The 16,875-nt window shown below is 37.0% G+C and overlaps 2 protein-coding genes across 3 annotated transcripts in view; one reads left to right on the top strand and one right to left on the bottom strand.

Moving 5' to 3' along the window:
• The window catches only part of EML5 (EMAP like 5), a 180,120-nt gene extending 176,465 nt beyond the window's left edge, over positions 1–3,655 (top strand). The window contains exons 41-42 of one of the 2 annotated variants that reach the window (XM_081289270.1): positions 326–426; positions 642–3,655. In XM_081289270.1, the coding sequence (XP_081145396.1) occupies positions 326–426; positions 642–678 (138 nt within the window). In that variant the 3' untranslated portion in view covers positions 679–3,655. Of the gene's footprint in view, positions 1–325 lie in introns of both variants that reach the window. The other variant, XM_081289271.1, reaches the window with a different exon arrangement.
• A 1,164-nt stretch (positions 3,656–4,819) lies between these two features.
• The window catches only part of ZC3H14 (zinc finger CCCH-type containing 14), a 50,031-nt gene continuing 37,975 nt past the window's right edge, over positions 4,820–16,875 (bottom strand). Inside the window, 8 exon segments of the mRNA XM_081289274.1 lie at positions 4,820–4,965; positions 5,489–5,595; positions 6,357–6,442; positions 6,827–6,831; positions 6,833–6,967; positions 7,841–7,961; positions 11,359–11,591; positions 12,347–12,506. Coding sequence (XP_081145400.1) covers positions 4,959–4,965; positions 5,489–5,595; positions 6,357–6,442; positions 6,827–6,831; positions 6,833–6,967; positions 7,841–7,961; positions 11,359–11,591; positions 12,347–12,506 — 854 coding nt within the window. The 3' untranslated portion in view covers positions 4,820–4,958.

Raw genomic sequence — 16,875 nt, 5'->3', positions numbered from 1 at the left:
AAGGTCCATCAACAACTAAAAAGGTCTCCCTCCAATAACACCTCTGATGATCTTTTTAGCAAACCTTTAAAAGTCAGTTATCAAATTTCCAATGCTTTTCTTAAAATCTTTCAGAGACCTGAAGACATCTGACTGCCCAGATAACCTGGTTTGTGTTAAGTATGGATCTGTTACTATCTCTGAAAGAAAATTTTAATCATTGGGTGTGGTCCTAACTCCCTTCTCTCTCCATAGTTCTTGTGATTAAAAGTTTATGGTTCCTAATAACAACTTTTAATTTTTGTTAAATAAAATGTCCTGAGTTTTGTTTGTCATTGTTCTTTAGGCAAAGCACAAAAGGTTCTTGGGTCACTCACCCCATGTGACAAATATTCGCTTTACTAATGGTGATCGACATGTTATCAGCGCTGGAGGTGATGATTGCAGGTCAGTAGCTTTCTTAGTCCAAGAAGAGCAGACTATCTTTTTACTATTTAATATAAAACTTCTGTAAGCTCTGGTTAATAAACTTAGCATTTTCTAAAGGTAGTACATACTTATGCAAATACAGAATAGAGAGAGTTAATGGGAAATACAAACTTCTGAAAATCTAGAGATGTAATGAACTCCCTTACATTTTCTTTTTTTTTTTCTGATTGCAGTTTATTTGTCTGGAAATGTGTACATATGCCTCACTGAAAGAATGGATGTTGGGAAGACAACACATATTAACAGTCGTTAGAGATCAGAATTACAAAGAAGAAAAACAACCAAAACCAAACTCTGCATGGTCAATTGGTGCTAACTGCAGACTAACAGGGAGAGATGCCCAGAATCATCAAGACTAGTAGAAGATTGCTAAGTTCAAAGCATTTGCTATACACACTGTCCATAATTCATTCACTGCCAGATAATTACATTGAAGGAAGGATTGAATACTCGTTGATAAAAGCCACCCCATTATTATTGAGGAGTACAATTTTGGCAAACCTGTTGGGGACATGTAGGGTACAGCACTCCTCAAAAGACTACAAAATATAAAAACCCAACTCGGAAAATTTTAATCTTCCTTTTAGGAAAACTGTTTCCTTTTAACACTTCCATTTTCTTTTCAAGATTCATTGTCCAATTAAGTATTTTATTCTTGCATTTCCATTTAGAAAGGAAAGGCCACCTCACCCTAACAGAACAGTTTTCAAAAGGCAAACATTTTCCCTATGGAAACAAACACAAGTTTTCCTGGAGAATGTATCTCATACATTAATAACACCCTTTTTATAAAGGACATTTCTCCTTGTAGTTTGAATTGAGGAACAAATCCAAAGTTAGTAGTGTATGACTTGCTATATTTTCACTTCTAAGCTGTCAAATCTTTTTGTTTAAAAGCCATCTCTATATTTGAAATTTTAAGATTATAGCCTCATTATTAGGAAGGCAGTATGATGAACAATCATTTCCAGTGGTCTACAGTTTTGGAGTTTTTTTTTTAAAGGTTTTCAGATAACAATAGTATTTAAGTGGAAGAAAGCACTGCATATTAAAGATATACGCTATAAACATTTGATTAACATTAAATTCACACAAACATATAATTTAATAATTATTGGTATTAAACTTTTATAGCTTTTTCTATTGGGAAAATTTTAGTTAGACATATTGCCACCCCTCCATCAGCTAATTTCCAAAATATATGAACCTAGGTCCATTTGAAAACTTGTCAGAATCCCTTCTTAGTGGATTGAGGTTGAACTTGTAAATCCACAGTCCTTTTCACTTTAAATGCTGCCAAAGATCAGTAATCATTGTTCAGGAATTTGCTGTTTTAGTCTATCTACTGATTCTTGAAGACTGAAAATTAAATAGAGTGCTGTTTAAAAATATATTTTTCTAAATGTAAAGAAGTTAAAGATGTACTACTGGTCCTATAAATTTTTAATTTACTGTTATTTTATCTTTTATAGTATAATAGGTAATAGAAACCCTTAAATTTCTGGGATTCCTAGTTTAGTTTGGTAATACATAATGAAGATTCCCAATATCTATTTTCTGTGGCCAACACTGGGAATACTAAAATGACTAAATTACACCAAGAAAGCCTCATCAGTGATTGAACCTGGTCAGTTTTAAAAGTGAAATAGCTGCCTCTCAAGGGTTGAATGAGGGATTAAAGAAACTTGACACATAAACTATATTCTGTCATTATTCACAATAAAAGATTGTCCTAGCTGGGTGTAGTAGCACATATCTGTAAATCCCAGTGATTTGGGAGGATGAGGCAAGAGGATTGCAAGTTTTGAGGTCAGCTTCAGCAACTTAGACCCCGTCTCAAAGGCTGGGGATGTGGCTCAGTGGTTAAGCATCCCAGGCTGGGTTCAATTCCCAGTACCAAAAAATAAATAAAATTCCCCTAAACCAAGGATAGTGGTGTACAACTCCAATGCAAGCTACTGAGGAGACTGAGGCAGGAGGATCACAAGTCCAAGGGCAGCCTGGGCAACTCAAAACCCCATCTCAAAATTAAAAATAATAATAATAATAATAAGGTTGTGGGGGTATTGCTCAGTGGAAGCAGTGCTTACCTAGCGTGCACAAGGCCTTGGGGGTTACATCCCACCACAAAAGAAAGGGGGGGGGGGATTTCCTAAATTAAACAAAACTTTATATTAATTCTATTCAACATATTTTATGAAATTAAAGGAAAAGGCACCCGGGGCCAACCTCATGTAAAAAGAAAATTACTGCAAATTTGAGCCTGTTGTAGTTTTAAATTTTCATTATTAAGTGTGTTGTTTTGAGGAAGAGAAAAATTTCAATTGCATCACAATGTAGTCAAACTATATTCTTAAGGAAGTAATCTATATAGCACAAACTGCTTCCATTGCATTTTTGTCCATCAAAGTGACTAACCTCTAAGTCAGCCTTAATCACTTAATCACTGCTATGGCAGTTTCCTGACTGAAGGTCACCTTGACTTAAGTGGGCATCTTACCACCTTGCTGTATTATCCATCAACTAAGGGAAGGTGTAATATGACCACATAAAATCTGCCCTATATTTTTTTAACCTAGAGAATTATTTTTGTGTGCAGCATCTATGCTCCTGAATTTACAACTTGAGACTGGTGGCCACTGTAGTCCCAATTCTTTTATGTCTATACATGCATGCCAAAGCACACCCCACATTTTGGTATTATTTACTTCATTATCACCAACCATATTCATCCCCTTCTGTTTTTATAGTGGTTCATTTTAGACTCTGTTAGACCAATCAACAAATATTTTAGAGTCAATTTTAAGCTGCCCACAAATTGAAAGATAAATATTAAAACAATCAGATTTTAGTATGTTATTTCCATGTAAAAGATTTGCGCTTAACCACTTAAGCCCTTGTTCCAATGGAACTATGAAAACTAGAAACCATTTATAAATGATAGTTTAAATAAATCATTTAAAAACAAATTTCTTCTGCAGAGATGCAAAGCATCAACACTGGAATGAACAAATGCCTTAAATTCAGTGGAGCACTCTGAGAATGAAGGGGACTGTCACCTCACCTAGCCTAGCACAGTGGTTGTACTGCCCTTGTGTACTTTGTTCTTTCAGTGTTTCAAGTCTTCATTTTGGGATCTCCACAGCCAAGTGCAGCTCACCAAATGGTTTAACAACTAGTTGTTTCTTCTCCCAATGGAAAAACCAATGATCACAACAGTAGAAGGCTGGCTTTATGATCTTAAAATGCTTTTTATAGATGTGGGTTTATTATCCATCCTTCAAGAATATGACTAAGTCAATTTTTTTTTAAACAGTTAATTTGGTCCTGAAAACATCTGAATCTTTATTATCCCTTCTGCATTAATTCACTCTTTACTAACCACTTTTTAAGATTTAATTTTTAAAAACACTACTATACATCAATAAAATCAATTATCTGTTTGTTATTTAATTCTAAAGCATTGGACACATCTTGCCTTAACAATTTTAAAAACCACACGCAAAACTCAATAAATACAGTAGGCCAAAAGTTTCATCCTATCTTGCAGTTTACCCATCTGATCTCTGTAATTATATAGCTCTGTCATTTAAAAATATGACTTAAATCTAATTTTTACATTTCAAAAATGATCTTCAGTAGTAACCAAGTGTATTTTCTGTGGAGTTATTTCTGAGAATGTTATTTTTCAGAATGTGGGAATATATATTTATAATCTGTTTAAAAGTTTGTTTTCTCTGATCCTAATGTATATACTTGTAAAAATTTTTGTATATTTTGTGACAATGTAGTTCCCCAAAAAGTTTATTTAAAAAGTATGTTAATAGTAAATGAAAGTATTTTAAGGAATTGTTCATATTTTTTTGCACTTGTCATTCCAATTGCTTTCATGTTTATGCCCATCCCACTCCTTTTACAGAAGGCAAGGGACCTAGGGACCACTGCACCAAAGTGGCACTCAAACTCAGAGGCCTGTACTACCATGTTTTTCTAACTAAATTCTTTTAAAAATTAAAACAGATTTGAGTGACTATGTTAAGCTGCCTCGATACTTTGGCCACTCCTGTTTTCATGGTGGACTACAAACATCATATCATCTTTGGGAAGAGTGAAAGCAATTCCGCTTTCAAAATAACAACACTCCTCACTGCAGCTAGTGGTCCTAAGCTGAAAGAACCATCACTAACAATGATGGCATGTGCTGAGACTGAAGCAGCAGTGTACAAACATGCCTCAAATGTTTTAATAGAATTTAGCTTTTCCTTAAACTGTCTTTTCATAATCAAAACAACAACAAAACACCCAATGTTAAAACTACTTAATAAACTTACAAACTTGAAAAATTAGACACTTCAGATAGACAATAAACTTCATGTTATGAAAGCAATATATTCCAAGTTTCAAAGATTCGACAAATTCTGTAGAATTATCTTTCATCAGTAGATGGAACCTTTCAAACTGCATGATCTTCCACCAGATAGGACTGGGCGTCATTCACTAAATAAACAAAAACCAAAAAAACACTTTTAATAAACTGCTTTGTACCCAGATGTATCATTCAGCCAGCTAAGGAGTATCTTTGGACAAGGAATATTGGTCATGCAGTTACATCAGACTTTGTTTAAAAAAAAAAAAAAAAAGTCAATTTTATAAAACAAAATATGTAACTCAAATATAGGCCACAATAAATTATGTTCAAACTTCCTTTTTATAGTTTACAATTGCTAATGTCTAAGAAAATGATTTGAGATTCATAAGTAGTACATACACACATAGCATAGTTTATGATCAGAATTCAAAGAAATCTGATGTGTAGGCTAAAAATAAGTTATCACGAGATAAAATAAAATTTGGTCCATAGTAAATCACTTTGCTAAAGGGTCCCTGTACAGTTAAACAGAAGAAAAAGAAAAGAGTGATAGTTTAATTTCTCCCAGGTTTCTGGATTTATACATTAAACAAGCTACATACTAGAAAAATATTTGAAAATAACATCAGAAGAATTAATTTTCATCTTTACCTGGTTTGAGGTCGAATCCATTTCAAGGCATGTCTTGGTGGTACAGTAATGGTGGGATGATAGAATGTACAGTCCGGTCTTGTACACTGAGTGTTAAATCTACAGTGCTACATAGAAACAACAGCATGAATAAAACAGCAGCATTCAATAACATGCATAAAATTAAACACAACTTGAGTGTAACCAGCCCACCCCTAACCATTAATGGAGTAAGATACCTGGCAACCCTTGATGAATGAACCTTTCCCTGGGATGCAAAATCCTAATCAAAGAATCACAGCAAGACTTGTAATCAATATAGTATTTATCCCTCCAAAAACTGCCTAACATCCCTCATCAAAGCTTTTGTGAGTTTGTGATGAGGCCTTACTTATTCTGGTTAAGCATTCTACCACTGAGCTATGTCCCCTGCCCTGAAAGCCTTTCAAATAACAATCTTCAGGCTGGTATTTCAGAGATATTCACTCTGAGCAGCCAGCTACTGATGCATCAACAATCTTTAGCACACAAAACCATCATTTCAAGTAAAGTAATAATTCTGAACTTCATTATCTCAGTCTGTCATGGGGTTAAAAGAAAAAAAATCCCAAATGCTCAGGGGCAGGAAAAAAAGGAAAATATGGCAAGCAAAGCTGACCCCTTATCCTCTGAGAGCTCAAAATACTAACATGAAAGAGGTTCAGACCACTTAACATGAAGAGCCACAGAGCTCAGCAACAACCAAGAACCAACTTAGAACAGTTCTTGAAGACAATAAAGTCAACTGACAAAAATGATATAAAACTGGGAAGGACAGAAAGAGGAAGAGATGCAATTTCTTAGTGATCTTCCACACTAAAATGATTTTGGGGAAAATACAAGTTCTTACTTTTGGATGGTAGAAGGGACATTCCATTTTCTTACATGCTGGGAAGTAACGGCAGAGCTGACTACTAGAAGATGGTGTTGGTGTTGCTGACAAATGTAAGAATAAAGAATATCATATTTGACAAAATAATTTTTATTGCAATCTAATGATTCCTTTTTAGCTGTCAACGGACCTTTATTTATTTATATGCAGTGCTGAGAATCGAACCCAGTGCGTCATGTTAGCAAGCACTCTGCCACTGAGCCACAATACCAGCCCTAATGATGATTTTAATGGAGGTGCAAACCACTTAAATTAGTATGCTAAGTTTTATATGTTCACTAGGCATGATAAAATACTTCAGAATTCTCTAGAATGGGCATACTAGCTCTGTAAGACTAGTATGATTAATTGACCATGTCAAAATTATTTCTAAATTTCTTTTTCTCATGCTTTCATTTTTTAACCTAAATGCAGTAGTATACAGTCACTAACCTGGTTTTGGAGGCAGTACTGGAATTCTTCTACTCATATGAGTAAAGGGACAATCTGGCTTAGTACACTTTGCATCAAATTTACAATTTGGATGAACAAACAAACATTTTTCAGCAAATTTACAATTGGGGAAGGCTCTACAAAACAAAGCACATTATTCACAGTTAATATTCTCAATGCATTATTTTTTTTTGTAAAGTGGCTTCTTGTACTCCATCACTACTTGTTTTAAGAAATGTAGAAGTCAGAGGAAAAAAATTCTCCCATTTTTAAATGAGGTTAAATATTATAATAGGATAAAACTATGTCCTTCAAAGCCCGGAGCAACACAAAAAGGTTTTCAAACAAAAGCCAAACCATTAGAAAAGGTAGATTTTTTTTTTTTTTTTTGGTGTGTGTGTGTTAAGAGACATGATACTTTATCAGTAATGTCTATCATTTGTGAAATAAACTCAATACAGTAAGCACATCCTATGGGCCAGGTACTGTGCTACACAGACTCATGGTCTCCTTATGTGTAACCACATTGCTCCCACATCAAAATTTCCTTACAGTAATTAAAACGTGGAAGTACTCCATCCACGGGACAAGAGAAAAATTCTAAAAGCTATCTCACGAACCAGCTAACTGGTCAAAGAAAACTAAATGAAGTTTAAAAATACTTTTCCATTACCATAACTAAATTTCTCCCCAAATTCCCAACAAAATTTTTGCCTGTGAACACAGTAATACTAACAGAGGCAGTTATGTACCTATCTCCTTAAGTACAAACATTTAAGGAACCCAGACATTTCAGTTATCTAATAGGTCCAAAGCAAAAGAAGCACCCCCCAAAACACACCTGCATGCATGCAGCACAAGTAAGCTACTCTACCGAGGGCCACGGTACATATGACTGTATTTAGTTATGAAAATCAAACTTATCCACCAAAAAAAAAAAAAAACCCACAAAATAACCTGTAGTTGGCAGAAATCAAACTGAAAACCAGCATCAGTTTTATGTTACTCACTTGCAAGGTGAAATCGGATGATGGTATGCACATTCATCCCCATTTTTACAAGCAGGCCAGTACTTGCAGCGCTCCAAAAGCTTTTCCGGTTTTTGTACCACACTCAGTTCATTCATCTCAGCTACAAAGGGGAAGGAATTAAAAGTATCTCATTAATTATGAGCAATTCAGTACATGGTTCCTTTAATAAACTTCTGTTAAACCCCAGTCTTAAAATCTTATGTTAAGTTTACAATCCTATATAATACAGGAGCCCAAATCTGATTAACTATAGTAAACAAAATTCCATAGAAAAAAAAGTTACCAGGAAGGAGACTATAACTATAGTCCTTCTCATTGTGAAAAGGAAAAGTGAACAGTGATTACATACTTAAGGCCCAAATTTTCATCAAAATCTCAGTATCATTTGAATTAAGTATAAAAGACATGGGAGGATGTCAAGTTGGGAGCTAATAAAATTAAATGGAAACCAAAAAATAAGGTGATAAGGAAATACAAACAAAATTTCATATTCCAGCAAGATTCTGAGTGCTCAAATGTGTTCCCATTTGATGAGGTATATTCATTAAGTCTGGGTGCTAAAATCACAGCACTGTCTAAAAAGAGGAAAACAGATTTATTTAAAATGTGTCAGAAATGTCATTGTCTATAGGGGCTGGGCAAGTCATCTATCAGAGAAAATATGGCTGAGTATAGAATGATAATTGGCAGAAAGGGAGAGGAGAAGAACAGCAACCTGGAATGATCTCACTGCCTCTCCACTAATTCATGTCCAATTAGGTCAATTCCTATGGCACAGGAGAGTGGGACCTGTGTTGCCAGATATTTATCCTCCCATTTCAGTTTTTTTTTTAATGCCTTTTTTTTTTTAAATGCTTACAACTAATTTACATTTAGAACACTGAATAAAACAATTCAAATTATACCTAAAGCCATAATCAGCTGCTCGCTTCTGGCCTAACATAGCAGCCAAAAAAATAGCATCATGGTGTTACATGTTATGGGTTCATATTTGTGTTTATGAAAGTAAATTATCACTGCAGCTGTTGTATTCCTCCAGTCCTCTTGCCTGACTGAGGTCAGGCAGGTCAAATCTAGCTCTGCACCTTAAGAGCTCAGCTAGACATACCGGGTAAGTGTTATCTACCGTCACTGTACTTCAGTTTCCTTATCTATACAAAGAGTAAATGTCTTCCTTAGAATCTGATGGTTATATGAAAAGAAGAATGCAAAAGAGGCAACCACTTATAACCTAATTTACTGATTCTAGGACACAACTTTTGTCCTCCTTACAGAACATGGAACTTGAATCCAATCACATAGCCCAGACAGGAGCATCATGATTAAACAGCTATTATGACCACGTCTAATAAATAAACTTTCTATTCTACTTTTAAAATAGTAGGGGCAGGCTTGAGTTGTAGCTCAGTGGTAGAGAACTTGCCTAGCATGTGTGAGGCACTGGGTTCAATCCTCAGCACCACATAAAAACAAATATAGTATCGTGTCCACCTACAACTAAAAATATATATATATTTTTTTTTTAAAAAGTAGGGACTTGGGATGTAGCTCCGTGATAGAGCACTTACCTAGCAAGAGCAAGGCAAGCCCAGCATCACAAATTGGTAAAGTCATTTATTTTAAATTCAGCTTTAGATCTAAGATCTAAAGAATACCTCAGAGCCTGGGAAGAGGAATTTCCTAATTTTTAAACTTCTGTTTTTATTCTTGAGGAGAAAACATGTCCTGCCCTCCTCCTAAACAACACATTTGACTGTGGCATACACACGAGAACCCAGGGCAAATGAAAATTAACTATCAAAAAGCAGCATGGCTGGGAAAAGGACTGAAATAGCAAAATACTTAATAACAATATTAAAGAAATGAAACACTTTTTACAAGGAAAATTTCTCTGAAGAAAACCTTAAGCAACAGACACAAAAGTCATGCCTCTGGTTTTCCTCAACTGACATTTATTTCATAAGTTATTACAACTTTTCATATTTAAGTTTTAAGAGACAAATTTACTTTTTATTGAAAGCTACAAAATCTATGCTGCCAGAAAATGATGGCCAGTGGGGTGGCACTCTGTAATACCACTAAAAAGCAGAACTTCAAAACTCCCTTCTTCGAGGCAGATACTCCTTGTGACAGCTCTTCAGGAATCTCTCATGCCACACTCATGTCCTTGTTACTACAAAGCTTCCCTCAGGCAGGAGCAAATCACTGCAAACCCCAATCACAGCAATGGGAAAGGAAGCTCACCACTCATCCCAGCTGTCTCCACCACGGCCACGGCACTTGTGTAACCTAGGCAAGAATTGTCACTAACATGTTATTCATCATGTCACTGCTACTGTACATACCAACTCAGCCTAACATGAACACCCACATTAGAATGAAATTAGATCCTGACAAAAAATATTAGTCTATCAAATTGAAACACGGGAAAAAAAATTTAAAAACAGATACATAATAGTTAAAAAAAAAAAAAAAAACACCAGAACTTCCTCTTATTTTAGACAAAACACACAAGTCAAGAAAGCTATACTACCCGACTATTGCAGTTCATCCATCATAACTATTTTTAAATTTTCCCTGTTAACAGGGTCATAATTTTCAACTCCTTCCACAAACCAAAATAATGACACCTATATCACTGGCTCACAAAAGGAAAAGCACTCCAAGATAACAGTATTATCTCACTAACTCATCATCTCCCTCAACAGTATACTTTAAGCAATTGGGCAAAATATTCAATACATTTTTATATCTCTGGCAATAAGAGGGGACTTGGGGAAAATTTTTTAAATTACTGTTTTTCTTTGAATCTGTTCATTTTTAAGATTTAAGAATTCTCTCTCCTGCCAATGAAAGATGTTTCTAAAACTTCCCTATCATGAATGAAAAGGAGCAGTGGTACTATAGTTCCTTCCACTGGTATCCAGGGAGGACAAGAAAGTTGGTGATAAAAAAAGTCTGCCTGCCTAAATGCATAGCACTACCTGAAGCAGTCTCATGGGACTTCTGTTAAATATTATGCTTCAATATTCAATCCCAAGATGTATCCTGATAGATAAGGTGAAAAACTCTTTTAAGAAATTTTACAGAGGTGGAAAGAGCATCAAAAATCCAAATTCACTTTTCTTTCAAGTTAATTGATGAGAGATTACTGCTGGTATCATGAAAGAGTGACAGCAGTTTCTAAAGGGAGGGAAAAAAAATAAAGTAGCCAAGGCATCAAGATGATGGTTCATTCTTCAACAAGCATAGTTATGTGGCAATTTAGATTTCATCACCAAACTCCATTTAAGTGTGGATAACAGCCCCGCTGTGAAACACAGGAGAAAACGTCTGAGATATAACAGATGGTTTTGTTTGAAAGAAGAAAAGGCCATTACTGAATATAAATAAAAGCCAGGCCTCCAACCAATATTTATTTAAGGTAAAGAAAGAAGTCAAGGATTCCCTTTACAAGTCAGCACCCTGAGAAGGGAAAATCTGAGCTCTCAACACACCGTAGGAAAAGCTACCATCTGGGTCACCAAGCTGCCTGCTCATCAACTGCAACTGCTGTGGGTGGAGGAGACCTTTGAGTCCCTTGTTTGAGGCTGCAGTTTGGTTTACGGGTTTCATTCCTTCAAAGCACATGTCCTCCTCTTGATCTGACATGTATCCTGGGGGGCTGGGGACACCATCCAGCGTCACTATAAACTTGGGACTTGCAGGTTTATCTGGTTGTACAAGATCTCTGCCAGACAGATAAAAAATACCATAGAATTAGGGAAACAAACACAAAACGCTGAGCTCCTAAAGTGCTCTTCAGCAGAACTATTACTCCCTTGCTTGGTGTTTGGTTCAGTAAAAAATGACTTGCTAAGATTCCAAGTATAGCATTAGTGGATTCCTGATAACACAAGGTGGCCATGGCTAGTCACTGAAGCATCACCAGTGACCTAACTTCTTGCTTACTAAAGACAATCTCCCCTCAACACTGACTCTACTGTCCACCTCATCCTCCCTAGGTTAACATGGAAATAAAACCAAAAAATTAACACAGATGCCCAGATCACAATGGCCAGTGGTTTTATGTCTATACTAATTTTATTAACTGTACTTTTCTTCCTATATAGAATACTTGAACCATTTTCTAAGGGAAGAATCTCTCAAACTCAATCTACAAACTGTTTTTAGAAAAATTTCCTGATTCTGGTTACCTGGCTTTTAAAATTTCATTTTGTGCATGTGCATAAAGAAAAAAAAAACTCTTACTGAGCTAAATTATATGCTAAGTTTTATTTGTAGATCAATGGATTTCTGAACAAGAAAGATGAACTGGAATTGTTGAAAACTGCATTCAGGTAACTATTCACAGCCTAGCTACTGAATCAATAAAAGCACCCACTGCTGCGAACTGGGGCAGGGAGGAGGGAAGCTGGGAACTACTGGTAGACCTGCACTATCTAATCACACAAATTAGCTACACAAGAAAAAGAAACCATCTACCGTGTCTGCATAAGGTGTCCTGAAAGTACCCGAAGGGTATCTGCAGTCTTCATCCCCGACTCTTGGTTTGGTGCCACTACTATTTCCTCAGACAGCTTTGGCTTCTTCAGAATAAATGATCTTGTGTCTGCATGGACCATGGATTCCATGTCATAGTAATCTGAGCCAAAAAAATTGGCCATAAATGTTTACTTTTGAATACACCTTTTATTCCCAACATCACACATGTGAGAAGAATGTCAATCTTTTATAAATTACAGTTACTTTCAAAGGAAAATCACAACTGGTTCTTCTCAGGAAAAGTGTTGTAATTCTATCCCAAACATCTTTTCAAAGAACTCAAGTAGTCCCTTCCTCGTATGGCACATTACACATGACTTGAATGAACACTTCCTGCCTACAGCAGAGAAAGGTTCTCCTGAGATTCATTTAAAAGGATATTATCAATCACTAAAAGCAGAACAGTTTTTTCTAAAGACACGGAGAATTATAGATACCTAGAATCATGATACACATGTTGAACTAGTTTTCTAAAATCTGTTTTGCTCATTCTACACAGTAGTCCTTACAGAGAAGAATAAAACCTGCTAAAAATAATTCATGTGGATTGTAGATAGAGGACTACTTTGAAAGGAATTATCACAAACGGGCATTACACTGACGTTCAATGCAAATAACCACAAGCTCGTATCATCTACAATATGCTTGAGACTGACTATAATATATGAGACCTACAGCCCAGAATGGATATGGCTGACCTATCAGTATGCCACCAACTAAATTTAATATTTTTTAATAATAGGGACCAAAATTCACAGGATATTCACTCCTGAACAAATAATTACTACACAGCTGAGAGTACTATGCCAGATACACAAAGAAAAGGGGGGGAAATAGACATATACACAATTCCAGAACAGCACGACCTCAAAGGGATACAAACAAGTGTTGGGAAAATACAAAGCAACCTGCTCAAACTGAAGAATCAAGGAAAAGCTTGCCAAGGATGAAGAGTTGAGTGAGTATTAAAGGAATGAGTGCCAGAGAGCAAAGAAAGCACTTCATGCAAAGAAAAGCACATGTAGCAAAACAAGGGACCTAACAAGGTCTATGAGAAAAAAGGAGAAACATGGAGTGGCTGCACAGGTGTGTGCAGAAGGCTGAGCAGATGAGTGGCAAGAATACAATGAAGGATGTTGTATGTCTCAATTCTTTGGATTCTGGTCTGGAAGTAATGAGAAATGAACAGATTTCTATGTAGAGAAGTGACATGACCAAGTTGGTTTTTAGAAAAACAGTGTTACAGAAGGACATGAGTTCTGAGATTCTTCAACCCTCTGTCCCTATAACATACCTGAGAGGGGGAGAAGACACACTCCACACCCCATCAGCACCAGGATGTCCCAACAGCTGCCTTATCAGGAAAGGACATCCCTGCTCTCCCCAGCAAAGGTAGAAGAGATGGCAAAGGGGAACAAGATGGTTAAGAGAAAGATGAGATGGGAAATACAGGAAAAAGAGAAGATTTAAAAGGTAATGTAAATTTCAATTTTAGACATATTTAGCCTCAAGTCGTTGTGGGATTCTTAAATGTTTAGGAAGAAAACAGATTTGACCCTCAGGATGAGAGATAGATGCAGAGATGAATTCAGTGCTGCCACCTCACTGAATCCTCCCTAGGAAGCCTGAAAAACAGTATTTTTTCCATATTATTGATGACCAATTCATAGCCCCCAGTTCTTTAACTGCGCACTGAGATCTCCTGACTGGCAAAGGCAAAGCCCAGAAGTTGATCTGCTGCAGCATTCCTTCCTCCCCCTGTACTAAGAGAAAGTAGTTCCAATAGTTCACACCTGGTGAGAAACACAAAACAGATTAAAATAACACTGAGGAGCCAGGTGTAGTGGCACACACTTAATCCCAGCTACTCAGAAGCCTGAGGCAGAAGGATTACAAGTTCAAAGACAGCCTGGGCAATTTAGCAAGACCCTGCCTCAAAATAAAAAGGGCTGGGATAAAGCTTAATGGTAGAGCATCCCTGGGTTATTGCTCCAGTACTGCCCCCCGCCCCCCACAACACAAAAAAATTTAGCTCAGGGATATGGATAAGAGGTTCCCTTCTGAGGAGCAGTAGAGAAGAGAAGCTGTTAGAGAATAGGAATAACAAATAGAGCAGAGTCCTGGAAGCCAAAGGATCAAAACTCAAAGAAAACATGGAAAGCAAGAGTCATGTGCCTCAGAGCTTAGGGAAGTGGGTGCCGAAACCACAGCTTCCCATTTACACCAGCCACCAGGTCACCTCTGTAAGCTTCCCATCAGTAGCCTGGGTCACAGGAGAGTGGGAGATGTCTTCTGGTAGACAGAGCAAGCTGACCCTGCATTACTTTTGTTCCCTCCTGAAGCCCCATGAAACTGTCAATAAAGATCAGTTTTAAAAATTTGTGGTGCCTCACGTATGTGCCACAAGTGCTCTACCACTGAGTACCCACCACCCAGCCCAAGTGGTAAACAACAAAGCATATACCTACAAAGAAAGTAATTATAAAAGGAGACAAAACTACATTTTGAAAGTGTAAAACAGATGAGGAGGCATTAATAACAGAATTGCAAAAACTGAACTCTAAGCCAAAACAATGCAATCCTATTTAGATCACGAGATTCTCCAAAAGCCCAGGAAATGTCAGCAAAGGGGAAGGGCATAAGAGGGGTATGCTGCTCAAGGGTCCACTTCAGAAGCAATCAGTCCTTCCTAAACACTAGCTCCACTGATTTGTTTTGTTTGACCCTCACCACACCTACCCCTACCTCTCTAGTGAAGACCTTCTGAATGATGTAGAGATGTGCTGTAGAGGCCTAGGGATGAAAGAGTATGGACTTTGACAGCACATTCCACAACAAAACAACCTAAATATTTATTATGAAAATTTATTTAAAAGGTAGTAGATTTTCTAATAACCTTTAATCATTTCATACATTAAACCAAAAACATTTAGACTTGTGAGAAGGTAAATACAGAGAATCCCTGCATCAAGGGATGCCAAGCCATGCTGAAAGAAGTCCACACTGAAATGGGGAGGTATGTTAGGTAAACATTGCATAATAATTAATGCTGAGGTACCCACCATGCAGCCCTCTTTGGAAAAGCTAACCAGCCTGAGAAGAAAGGCCTAACGGCACTCCAAAACTAGACAGGCAAGACAAATCACTCCCAATAACAGGACCTACATTCAAATATGAAGTCAAGAGCCCCCACGCCCAAACCCATGAACCAAATATCAATCCACTTTGAATGCCTCACTCAGTAAGAGACAACCAAGAATCCCCACAGGGAAAGCCTCTACCACGAAACAGTCAAAACAAACAACTTGAAAACAAGACCAAGGAAGAAAAAATCCAAAGAACTGTGAGAAACCTTCAGCATTCTCAGATAAAAAGTATTACAAACATGAAACAAAATTGGTATGTTCAAAAATTTTTTTAAAAAGTAGAATATGCAAAAACTGAAGATTTCTCAGGAAAAAAAAAGCATAGGAACTTAAGGACTATAGTCATTCATGAACCTCACACAATAACTACTTGATACTTCAAACTTTATGTGCACTACAGGTTTAAAAAAAAAAAAAGAATGCACAAAAGCCGATGAAGTGAGTCTAGCGTATACAGACCTTGATTGTCAAACTTCTGAGGGTTAAAATTACTACGTCTAAAGCAGGATGGAATGCTGGAAAATGAGAGGGCAAAATCAAGAATGGACAGCATCTCAACACTTCATAGGCAAAAGCAAGAAGCTAGAGGAAAGGCAGAGACAAGCTGGAGGAAGATGGTGACATGGTCATGCTCATCAGATGGGTAGGATCTGGCACCTGAATGAAGGTGAGTCGGTAGAGAAGGAAAGGGTATCTGTCTGGGATAGAGAGCTGCAGAAGGGTAAGGGAATACAGTCACTGTATTTCTGTACTGTAGGGTGAAGAAAATACAGAAAGGGGTTGAAAGGGAAGGAGTCGAGGACCAGAACTTCTAACAAAGAGCAGACTTTGGGTAAACAGAAGAAAGGAGGAAAATAGATTTCAGGTATCCCATGGTCCCCTGAATTTATAAGGCACTGAATGTGCCAGGTGGAAGGGGTTGGGCACTGAGGAAACAACTAAAGCACTCACCCCAGTCCTGAATTCCCCCGTGGTATGTATGTCTGGGGTGAGTGAGACAAACAATTATACGACAGTGGTTTTAAAACAAGTTCTATATGTGGCCTTGGCAATAAGATTCTCAAGTGAAGTCAAAGTGAGGATAAGACTAGTGGGTAAAGTACAGGATTCTAAAGCTCATCAGGGTAATGGAAAAGGGGGTTAACGAGGAAGAGCAAGTTAGAGAACCTGAGTTGTCCCTGACAGCAAGAGAATGAACAGCCAGGATTCAAGGAGGAATGGCAGGAAAAAGGTTTTGAATGAGGTAAAAAATAAAAACACCATACAATATGAGGAATATGCAGATCTTATCTCCAAGCCCTAAAATATTTCCACAGATCTAAG

The sequence above is a fragment of the Spermophilus citellus genome (genome assembly GCF_964194105.1).
Source record: "Spermophilus citellus genome assembly, chromosome: 4".
NCBI lineage: Eukaryota > Metazoa > Chordata > Mammalia > Rodentia > Sciuridae > Spermophilus > Spermophilus citellus.
The sequence above is the reverse complement of the archived record's forward strand: the minus strand, read 5'-3'. Positions and strand labels throughout refer to the sequence as shown.